Raw genomic sequence first — 12,491 nt, 5'->3', positions numbered from 1 at the left:
ATAATGTATGGATGTGAGAAAAAAAATGATGTTAATTGTCCAGGGTTGCCTTTGGCAATGCCAGTAATTAATTAAATAGATTGGTCTGGTTTCTACTTTATTTTCCTTACTTTTTTTGTAGGGGTTTTTTTTTTGGCTGTTAGCCCTCTGCCAAGGTAACTGAAGCACACTTGTTTTAAGAAACAGAATGATACAATTCATTGACAAATACAAGGGTTATAGAAATACGATAACTGCATATATATTGACATACAAGACAGGACTGAAGAAAGATAAGGCAGACAAACATATGTTTGTGCTCATAAGTTTACATTCCCTGGCAAAACTTGTAAGATATACAGAAAAGGTGACTGGTCAGGCTAAAGACATTTACTTTTAATGAAATTCAAGGTAACTAACTATAAGGAATCACAGACCATTAAACAAAACATAGTAATAAGGAAAATAATGAGATGGTCCCTGTACAAAAGTTTGCATACCCTTAGTTCTTAATACTGTTTATTGACCCCTTTAACATCAATGATGGCATGCAGTCATTTGTGATAGTTGTGGATGAGGCTCTTGATTTTCTCAGGTGGTAGAGCTCACCATTCTTCTTGGCAAAAAGCCTCCAGGTCCTGTAAATTCTGGACTTGCCTTGCATGTACTGCACGTTTAGAGATCTTCCCAAAGTGGCTCAATGAAATTGAGATCAGAGGACTGTGATGGCCTCTCCAGCACCTTCACTTTTCTGTGCTGTAGCTGCTGAAGGCACAACTTGGCGTTGTGTTCTGGATCATTGTTACGTTGGAAGACCCAAGTGCTTCCCACGCACAGCTTCCGGACTGATGAATGCAAGGTATCCTCCAATATTTTCCTATAACATGCTGCATTCGCCTTGCCATCAATTTCACTAAGTTACCTATGCCACTGTAGCTCACACTCCCCCAGAACATCAGAGATCCACCTCCATGCTTCACAGTAGGGATGATGTACTTTTCATCATGAGCCTTGTTGCATCGTCTCCAAATATAGTGTTTACGGTTGTGACCATAAAGTTCAATTTTGGTCTCATCACTCCAAAGGACTTTATTCCAGAATCTTTGAGGCCTGTCTAGATTCTGTTTGACATATTGTAAGTGGGCTATTTTCACAGAAAATGCTTTTTAACTTGCAACATGACTGTGCAGCACATTTTTGTTCAAGCGCCACCATATTATACATCTTGAAACAGCAACACCACTTGTTTAGAGAGAAATCTGTGTCTCAGCTGAAGTGGGTTGTGGATTTTTCTTGATAGCTCAACAGATGATCCTGGCAGTTGTGGCTTAAATCTTGGTTGGTCTATCTCAGTGTTTCCCAGCCTCGGTCCTGGGGACCCCCATGACTGCTGGTTTTTGTTCCAACCACATTCCTAATCAGTGACAGCACCTGATAACACTAAACCCATTTAATTAGTTCATGGTGTCTAGCTCCAAAGCTTTTTGGCGAGTAACTTCCAGACCAAACAACATTTGCAAGCTTCTTGTTCCACAGAAAGTGGGTGGCTCCTCACCCTAAAAAGAGAGCAGCTCATCAGCTTTAAGGTGCCAAAAGAAGATGGACCATCAGCTTTTAGTTTTATTTTTAAAGAAAAAGAGCAGTTGAATGAAGCTAGTTTTGAAGGAAGGTGTAACATCTTATGATTAGGTTAGGGTCCCTTTCATTTACAGATCCAGTGCTTGCTTATAGGAGCAATATTTTCTCCATCACATTCAGCCAGAGTTCACTTTGTGGTTACAATCCTAAAATGAATGTCCATCTGGGACATGTCCATCTAAACTCTGATTTGCTCTTTTGTTTCAAATGAAGTACAGGGATGATTAAAGTGTTTGTACAAACTGCAGTTCAGCCATTAACTTAACTCAGGAGTGCAGATGTGGGTGTGTGCAGGTGAATTTCTGCATGCCTGTCAAGTCTGCTGTTTTAACAGGCTTCATGTTTTATTAAAAGCCTAGCAAAATGGGCCATGTTCACTTTGTCTTACAAAACATCTGGAATGAGTTTTGAATCTTGTTATCCAGAATTCGACTTAGCAAGTTTTTGAAAATGAAATAAATTGATAGATATCTGATATCATTTTATATGTTATTCACACTTGTATAGTTATATTCATTCTTTCCTATTTTAAAATCCTTAGACCAGACATTTGGACAGTTAATGTTTTTTCATGTTGAGTTACTTCAGAATAATTAAGAGAATTATTATAAGAGAAATTTTTACTTGGGAGTTAATAGGGAATGTTAAATTATATTTTAAATAATAATTTAATATTTTACTTGAGAATACTTGTATTGTTTTGGTTTACATCGTATGCATGTTTCATATTCTCTACTCAAAGCTCTTTAGTTTCTTGTTGAAATAATTTAAAATAAGTAGAGTTACTGCATCTTGTATCTCTGCTAATGTTTTTTTTTCAGTAGTGTTCAAGTTGATAAGGTCAAGGCAAAATTTTTATTTGGGAATTAATAGAGAATGTTACATAATATTTTATCTGAGAATTCTTGTATTGTTATGGTTTACTTCATATGCATATTTGGTTTGCTGTACTCAGAGAACTTTAGTTTCTTGTTGAAATAATGTATAATAACCAAGGTTACTGCATCTTGCATCCCTACTGATACTCTTTCAGTAAGTTTCAAGTTGGCAAGTTCAAGGCAAAATCCTTTTGCAAGTAGCTGAGCTAACAAGCAGTGTGACAGTCGACTTGTCCTAGTCATTTAGGGGATTTTTATAAGTGTGTATGATTTTTACAAACTTCACTGTTTCATCTGTTCATGTAAAGGCATATTTGATGTATTTCTAGTGCCAGTTTTTTTACATATTCCATAATGGAGGGTCATGGGTAAACGATTTGTTTAAGATATTTGAAATTTAATGTACTTACAGTATCACAATATACCAAGAAATGTTACAATTACAGAGCCCTCACAAGTTGACTAGTAGTTCTTGCCAATTGTCTAAGTCTATGATGAAATCTTGGAGATATCAAGGCAGTGTACTTTGTCTTGTTGCTTGTGAGCATGGGGAAGGTGCTTTATAAATAAATTATTATTATTATGTTCATGTGTGGACCAAGTCACCAATTTCCTGTGATATTTTGGCAAAGTTATCTCTGCCTCTGAATTCTTAGCTGGTTAGTGATGCAAGTAATACTTGAACAAAAGCCATAGTATAGGCAAAATGCATTTTTAGGTCAGTAAAGATAATCAGATGATATTTTTCTAATATTTCATGTTCCATAGAGAAAAAATGGCCATATAAGTATTTCAAGTATCTTATTGGTGTATTTCTCACTACCTAAAAGATGTCATTCTAGCACAACCATTGTGTCTCAGAAATTCTGCTCCGATTAATATGAAGTGTAGGATTGTACATTCCTTAAATGGTCTTTCAACACTAAGGAAAGCTTCTTAGGTGTTCATGAAACAAACTTCTGTTGAAGGGATGGGATAAGCATAACAGTGTTTGATACCGACCTCTGCTGTTTAGAAGACTTACTATGAACACTCTGACTCTGCCCTTAGTTCTCAGATTTCTCTCGTAATTGTAAAATGTGACACTCATTACAGTCTTCGAAGTAAGAGTACTTAACAATTTTCCAGCCACATCCTAAGGATATGTAAGTTAGGTTAGCTGATGTTTCTAAAATAGCCTGTTGTGAGTGACCATGGGTGTGGGTTTGTCCCTACAATGCATGCAATGATGCTGAGAAAGGCTGCAGCTCTGGCAGGTACAAATAATGAAGGAATGGATTAATGTTTGACCAGTTTAAAATAAATTTTGACATGGTGTTGAAATGAATGAAAATGTTGAGGCTGATATGGACATCAATTTTAAGACAGTGAGTTACCAGATTTTTTTTTTTTGGTTTTTCATTTTTTTATTTACAAAATAAACATGTGAATGAACCCAACACCTGCTGTACACCTTAATTCATTTAATAATATTTTTTCAATGATTTATATGTGTTTATGATTCATGACCTATGTAACCTTTTCAACAAATATAAATTATTGATTTTTCATTTATTTCAGGAAACCAATGTCTTAGGATTCAAGGGACCACGAAAGATGACCGTGGTAATTCCTGGGATGAGCATTAATCATGAAAGGGTTCCTTTCCGACCCAGGAATGTAAGTATTTAAAGATTGCAATAAATAATATAATGCTGCATGAGTCATGCAATAAAAAATAACAAAAGAAAGGAAATTGAATGTGTTTTCATTTTGTTTTGGTCATCCTTTGATACAGTCACTTCTTGAAATATACTGTGGCTTTTGGAATTTATTATGGGGGAAAATTACAATCATGTTGGGCATACTTCAGCCTAAGTAGACATAATAGGGATATTCAGCATCATGAAAGACATTACATATTTTGGCTCCAGCAGACCCCCGTGACCCTGTGTTAGGATCTAGCGGGCACTGTGGCACTGGTTACTGTAATGTTTGGTTTATGAATACTTCCATATATTTAAGAAAAAGCGAAAAATAAAGACAATAACCATATATGATGACATTGATCATTGTAAAAGTATTACTGATTTCCATCCTAAGGTTAATACAGTGCACAGTGTAATAAACTGGAGCCCTCTTAAAGTGGCTGTCTCAATCATGCAAAGCAACATAGTACCACTTGCAAAGGAGAAAAAAATCTTCTTCTGCCACCTTTTCTTATAAAGGCAACTTGGCTTAGAGGCAAAGGAACTGAACTTGAACTACAAGGATATATGCAGTAATCCATCTGTGGTGTCATTGCGTGAAAGTGACACCATGGTTCAGTTGTAATAGTACAGTATATGCAATATGTTGTGTAAAATTCTTCGGGTATCCATGATGGAATATGGTAAAAATATATAAAGTAAGAACTGAATGATTGATTTGTCTAAAATAATATTTACTATGTTGGAGGGGATCAACTAAGAAAGCAACTTTACCATCCCAAAGACTAGTCTATGAGAAATATATATATTTTTTTGACTTTCACATACTTTATAAAACTTTTTATTTCAAGGTCAAATGATTCTAATTGCATCAGTTTAACATTGCATTTTCTATTGAGTGAAATTTTAACAAATATTTTAACGTAGTGGCACAGTGTTAGTGCTGCTGCCTTACAGTAAGGGGATCATTGTTTGCGTCCACAGTTCCCCCTGGATGGAGTTTGCATGTTTTCCCTGTGTCTGTGTAGGTTCCCTCCAGGTGCTCTGTTTTCCTTCCACTGTCCACTTCAGTAAAAACAATATTTGGAATTAACTTTTCTTCAAGATTGCATTGAATTTGGACTTGCATTGTGACAATGCAATGTATAACTGCCTGTGAGTGAATATCGTTTCTTTCTCTAATAAATAAAATGACTTTTTCAAATGTTTGCCCATGCTCTTTCTTCTTCACTTAGTCATTGACATGTCATCTAGAACGTATAAAATTATTGTCCTGATAAAAATTATAAGAACTGAGAGCACAGGAAGTGTGTCTGACAAAAGCATTCATACGACTGAGGATAGATGACCGTGGTCTTGTTTGAAAATAGTTGTAAGTAGGGTGTGACTTGAAAGAATCACATGTTAAAAGTCTCCGTCTCACGGGACTTCATACTGTGCCAACGTTTTTGGAATCTTTTAATTCTCACTGGCAACACGAATTAGACGATCTGCAAGTCTCCATCTTAAAGTTTAAATCCGAACAATATATTCAGTCTTTTCTCGCTGTCCCATTATTTGACCGAGTAATAATTTCCATTTGTTTGCGCTAATGCAATCTTTCCTATCCTTTTTTTTTGAGACTTTCGAATTTTCGTATTTCCATTATCTCTAACCTGCTCTGCATGTGTACCAAGTCAACATTTTTTCATTCTTTACGATGTTCTACTTTGTCATCTACTGTTTGTCCTTTATTTCCAGCCCAGGGCATGGACTCGTCTTGCGAGATGGGACGTATAAGTGTCTCTCCGAGAAAATCACGTCTCATCTCCTTCCAAGAATTTTTTTTATAATAGAGAGATGAATGAAAGAATCTGATATATCAAACTTGATCACTTGCATAGTAGCTAAAATACTGTATATTTCTTTTCTTTATTGTTCAGCAACTTGACAGTTTTAGCAGTTCTTTCCCCTCATTTATCTGGAATCTGGACCAATATCTGTTAATCATGTTGTGGACTTGAACCCGGACACAGACAGACGGACATCGTTGGCTCCACCACACACTGTTTATTTACAATAATGTCAGTGCACGTCCCAGTGCCTCTTGCACCGTTCCCCCAAAGTCCAGGCCACACAGTCAAAATGCCTCTCTGGCTGCCTCCAGTCCTCTCTCCAGCTCCAGCTCCGTCTCTCTCCCACCCGACTTCCGCTCTCGACTGAAGGGAGGCGGCCCCTTAAATAGGAACCCGGATGGGCTCCAGCTGCTTCCCGGCACTCCTCCATAGACACGCCCCAGTGTGGCGGAAGTGCCGGCTGCGCACCCGGAAGCCGTCCGGTGTCCCTGTCGTCTTCCCCCCAGCACTTCCTGGTGTGGCGGAAGTGCTGGGCTCCAGGGATATTCAGGCACCGGGGCGCCGCCTGCTTGTGGCCATGGGTCCCTACAGGGCTGGGCTTCCAAGCCCTTAACCCGTGGCCCCCAACATAACCAGGGCGGACGCCCCCTCGCGGTCTTGTTTTTTTTTCCTAATAGGAGCCAACTTCCAGTTAAATGAGAGTTGATAAAGTAATTCTTGTTTAACATGGCTCTTGAGAGTGGACATGCAAGAAAGAATTGCCGTGAACCGCTACCACTGTATGGTTTCAAAATTCTGGATAATATGCCTTATAACTGAGCAGAATTTTGTAAACTTGCATAAATTCACTTGGCTTTAATCTACCAAGGCTATTAAGGAATATGAGACATCGTTTACAGTGAAAGGAAAATTGCCCTTTATAACTGTTATCTGTTTTTTAGGATCACGAGAGCTTGTTAACTAAGTGGCAGAATCGTTCTCTGGAAAACCTGATTGAGCTGCACAACAAGGCCCCAGTATGGAATGATGACACTCAATCATATGTACTCAACTTCCATGGCAGGGTAACGCAAGCTTCAGTGAAAAACTTCCAGATTGTTCATGAAAATGACCGTGAGTGCTTCCATTGCTAAATACGTATTATGTGTTTTATATTATTGTGTGAGATAGTTGTATTGAAACTAAAAGAATATACTTACAAAAATATCTCCTCGTAAATGTATTCAAATTAAACTGAAATGATTATTGTTAAGTGTAACATGTCCTATAAACCAAATCTTTTTTTGGACAAAGCAGGCTTTCTGTTATATTATTTAGGAAAAAGAGTCATAACATGTTTTGTAAAATATGTTTTTCTGTAATGCAGATACTTATTAAATCAATGAGGATTTAACTTGGTTGCATCCTAAAATTGGTGTTAGATTTGGTTCTGGAAGACAGACACATTGGCTGCAGTTTTATGTTCCATATTCTTTATGAGGATTTTTGCTGTTGATAGAACTTGTCATTTAATTTGTTTTTCTTGTTTCCATCCTCTGTCTTCAGTCTGAGATGCTGTGATTAATAGGGTCTTTACAGTTTTCAGTTCAAATTAGTCCTGAATATTCCATTTCAGATTATCCATATTGGCCCGTCTTTAGAGATAACTCATTGTAAAATGACAGATAACACCAGTGTTTGCATGCAGATATAATTGTAGCTGACTCCAATTTCTTTTCTTGTCAAATACCATGTTTGTAGACAGAGGATAGGACAATTTTAATTTTAGGGGTATTCACCTTAATTTTTAATTTGTTTCCCTTGCTCATTCTAACAAAAAGAAAAAACTTCCTCTAAACAAACTACTGTATACAAAATCCCCAAATATCATCCAGTAAAGCTTCACAATTTGTACTCTCTTCTGAAAGACTGGTCTTTGTAAGTAGAGTTTACTGTGTTGTTACTAGGGAGTCCTAGAATACTTTATAGTTAACGCCTCCTTCCTACAAAATATCCTCTTTCCTCAGATTCTTGCATTGTCACCAAAATGTTATGTCCATTCCAGCAATACTGCATAATTTTTGCTGCCCTGCAATATACTCAGGGTTAGGGCTCCAGACTTCCAAAGGTTTGTATATTCGACAAAGTGGTTTGCAAAAAGCAGCTGAGCATGTTGCAAAAATCTGCTTTCACTTACAGAAAGAAAAATTTTGCATAAATGAAAAGTTCTTATTGTCTGTTGCAATGTACAGACTCTAGTCCGGCCACGCACTGCCAGTAGTAGATGAAGACCATATGAATCAATCAAAAGGTGTTTTATATATATATATATATATATTGTATATGTGTATGTATATATATATATATAATATATATACACATTGTATATGTGTATATATATATATATATAATATATATACATTGTATTTATTTTTAATACACAGAATATTTCTTCCATAGCTCATAAAGTAAGTTTTGTTTTTAGCCTAAGTACCCTTTCTAAGCCTATATGGGATAACTGGGGTATGTAATAAACCTAAGTATTAATCAGGCAAGAGCGTACCAGTCACTGTTAACTATATTTTTTCTCACTTTCCAGCTGACTACATTGTAATGCAGTTTGGCAGAGTGGCAGAGGATGTCTTCACGCTAGACTATAATTACCCTATGTGCGCCTTGCAGGCCTTCGCCATTGGACTATCCAGCTTTGATAGCAAGTTGGCTTGCGAGTGACGGGGGCAGGATCCCCCTTGAAGTGAAAAAAGACTTCAGTAACAACAACCTAACTTGTGCTAGGTTATTGTTTGATTTTTATCTACAAGGAAATGTTATTTATTTTGCAGCAGTGCATTTTGTTACAATCGTGAACTAGTTCTATGAAATCATTTTTAGAAAAACAAAAATTTACATACACTAAGAAGAGACATTTGACGATAACTGTAAATCATGCAGCCTATATCAAGCATTTTTTACTAAATAAAATCCATGTATTGTTTATATGCTTTTCATTTTTGGTCACCTAGAAACTGTGTTTCAGTGCTGATGTTTAGTATGTTTAGATTATGTTTCTCAGTCCTGCCAATATCAGCGTCAAGGCAGGAGGGAGAGGAAGGCTTGACCATGAATGTATATACTTTACTAGTCAACAGCAGAGCTAACACTACAAGTATGTCTAGCTCCTTATGGAGTATTGCATTTGCAATTATTAGTTTAACTTGAAATGTGTCTATAATAAGTCCAAATGTTTGACGTACAGCCTATTCTCATTTATGGTTTAATTATGTGATTATTCTGCCTCATTTCTTGTGAAGCTGTTTAAAAGTCACTGCTAATGCTTGCACCTCAGTGGTAAATGCAACATAGTAACACATTTTAAAAGACACTTTATTTGGAAAGTCAAACCTCAATAAAAATTTGATAAATCATTACCGAAAAACATTTTTATCGATCCAAAATGGTGCTTCACTTTGTCCTGTTTAAATTGGACTATACATTTTAAATGTTTTTCTTTCTTTAACATCAGTGCTTTCTGTGTCATGAGAGAAGTGAGGCATTTATTCCATTTTTATAAAATTTAAACACTATTATGCTCTTCAGTTTTCTTTTCTGCCTGTTTTGTGTCCACCTTGAAAGCTTGCTAATCTGTTTAATGTTTTGCTGTTTTATTCCCTTCTGTAAAAGTATTTTGAGATTATTGTGTGCATTCATTGAATGGGGTGACAAATCACCTTTTTTTTATTTATTTCCCTAAAGTGTAATTTAATATGATGTTGAATGACTAATTATATTTTAACATCTGCTCCCTGTATATCTAAATGCAGGCGAAAGCTGTGTACATTTAATTACTGCAATTTGTAATTTTAATTAGAATTCTCAAATACTGTAAGTAACACAATCTGGAGTGTACTGAGGTCTTTAAACACATCTGTTTTTCTGTTTTACTTAACCATTGCCTCTCAGCCTGTTTTTACATTTTAGTACATCTAGCACATGGTTTGCACTGACAAATATACAAATATTTCAAGATTGTTTATTTTATAAAGAAATATTTTCAAAGTGAACACCTTCTGAATATACATACACAAGTATGTATAGTGTATATTGTATATATGATGCGTTGCAAAATTGTTCAGACTCTTGAGTAATTTTACGTTAGGAAAAAAATCTTAAGACAAAAAAAAGGAAAAATGCTGTGTCCGCAAGTATTTAATACCTGTGCCCAGCATTCAAACCTTTAAGTCTTCTTGGTTAAATACTGTAAGTACTAGCTTTGCACACTTCCAGGTTGTTCAGGTCTTGTGGATACACAGTTTTCAAACAGTTCCACAGATTCTCAGTTGGATTGACAATCAGGGCTTTGACTGAGCCATGTTTAAGACATTTGCCTTCTCTCCTTGACCCATTCCAAGCCTATTTTGTCCTTGTCTTTTCGGATCATTGTTCTCCTGAACTCTTGCCCATGCTTTTTTTTTATGTTGTGACAGCAGATGGCGCTATACCAGCACTTAACCCTTAACAGAGAGACGTAGGAGGCACAGTCTTCCTCGTCCCCACGAGCACACAACACAGTCACCAAAGCACACCAGAATTCTTACTCCTTTATCTCCACCATTCCTTTCTGGCAAGCTTCATCCACTACCACCCAACTCTGACTCCCGGAGTAGTGTCTGCTGGTCCTTTATATAGGTCACCCAGAAGTGCTCCAGGTGCTTGTTGACCTACTTCCGGCAGCACACCCTGGCAGCTCCCCTGGATCCCAACAGAGCTGTAACAAACTCCAATTCCCATGAAGCCCTGCAGGAGTCTGAGGTACCGCCGCTATCCAGCATTCCAGGGGAGGTGATGCTCTATCCACACTTGCTCCCGTGGTCCTTCCAAGGCAGAGGTGTCCTAGCCAGGAAAGGGCCCCAGCCATCCATGACAATGTAAAGGGTCATTTTTCAGTATTTAGATATATTTTACACAATTTATTTTTCCTGCTTTAGGTAGCTCATCCGAAATGTTTCCACCACCATACTTCAACATAGGTATTTTTGTTTTCTTATATGTGGGCAAATACTACATCGGTAAATATCTCTTTGAACTTTAGCCAAAATGGCTCTATTTTGTTTCATCTGACCACAAAAAATTTCCCATATCACAACTGCGTCTCACGATTTTTTATTTTTTTTTATTTTAAAGTGCTGAAAAGTAATGGCTTCTTTTAGCACCCAGTCTGACAATATATTGTTCCCTTTTCCTAATTTCTGGATTTATATTTTATCTTTTACCATTTTTGGATCGTTCTTTAGTCTTCATCCTCACAGCTGTTGTGCAGATATTTAGATGATTTATTTGTTTGGCAACCATTTGTCACCTGTGTCAAGTCAGTTTTCACAACAAAGGCATTAAATATTTATGCAACCCAGAGCATTTCCTTTTTTCATTCTTAAGATTTTTTTCTAACACAAAACAATTTAATATGAAATGGTAATTTTGACTTTTGTTGCTTTTCAATAAAAATCTCAAAGAAAAACAAAATTTCAGTATACAATGTGTAATTAATTCACTAAAATGAGAACTGATCAAGAGTCTAAATACTTTTGTAAAGTTTATAAACTGCTGCAGTAAGAGCACTTGATTGAGTGACTTGATCAAACAAGTGGTCAGGTTTGAGTACCTACGTTTCATCTGTAATAAAATATATTTTATCAGGGTGGCTGATTGTATTCAAAATTTAACAACTATAAGATCATTCAGTCGCTGAAACATTGCATATCACCTTTCATTACAAACTGTATCACAAGATGCTGGCTTCCAGTACTTTTGTTTTTCTTTTTTTTCTTAATTTAATAATGTCCTGACTGCAATGTGGAGAATTAAAGGACAGAAAGGAACTAAGACTAAACAAGACTCTGCAGCAATGTACATTTTGTGTAACATGATGATTATTACACAGAAAAAAATTGATTATTACTTAATAGCTGTATTTGTGCTGTGATAATCACTTTATTTCCATTTATATTATTTAAATTGCTGTTCCTCTAATAATGTTGCAAAAACCTGGACAGCTTTAGTTCCTTACTTTAATACCAGTAAGCAAAGAGAATATATTGGATGGCATTGCCTCTTTTGCCATTCACTCCCCACTCCTTTTTTCAGAAATATACACTAGTGTACAGGGTGATTTGTCCAGGGTGCTAGTGCCTTATGTTTGTGTCTGTAGGTCCACAGAAACTCAGTTTACTTGTAAATAATATCTCAAATTACAGTCTAGTCTGTTTAAGTATATACCCAAAAAAATCCCAAACAAGCAGTATATGCTATAAAACTGTAGTACCGGGTGAGCCAAAAAGAAGTACCACATTTCAAACATTTATTCTACAAAAACGCTACAAGAATAAATTACGACACAAGAAAGGGTATACAAAATAGATTTGTTTTCACTGTGTTTTAAAAATGATGTCTTCAAGATGGTGGCCATCATTAGCGATACACTCTTCGAGACGATTTCT

The 12,491-nt window shown here is 36.3% G+C and overlaps 1 protein-coding gene across 9 annotated transcripts in view; it reads left to right on the top strand.

The window, feature by feature from the left end:
- zmp:0000000711 (tubby-related protein 3) overlaps window positions 1–10,688 on the top strand; it is a 139,222-nt gene extending 128,534 nt beyond the window's left edge. For all 9 annotated transcript variants that reach the window (XM_039769519.1, XM_039769514.1, XM_039769521.1 and 6 more), the window contains 3 exons: window positions 4,056–4,154; window positions 6,960–7,131; window positions 8,597–10,688. In XM_039769519.1, the coding sequence (XP_039625453.1) occupies window positions 4,056–4,154; window positions 6,960–7,131; window positions 8,597–8,730 (405 nt within the window). In that variant the 3' untranslated portion in view covers window positions 8,731–10,688. The remainder of the gene's footprint in view (window positions 1–4,055; window positions 4,155–6,959; window positions 7,132–8,596) is intronic.
- The last annotated feature ends 1,803 nt before the right edge of the window (window positions 10,689–12,491 follow it).

This window comes from Polypterus senegalus, chromosome 11, assembly GCF_016835505.1.
Source record: "Polypterus senegalus isolate Bchr_013 chromosome 11, ASM1683550v1, whole genome shotgun sequence".
NCBI lineage: Eukaryota > Metazoa > Chordata > Cladistia > Polypteriformes > Polypteridae > Polypterus > Polypterus senegalus.
The sequence above is the reverse complement of the archived record's forward strand: the minus strand, read 5'-3'. Positions and strand labels throughout refer to the sequence as shown.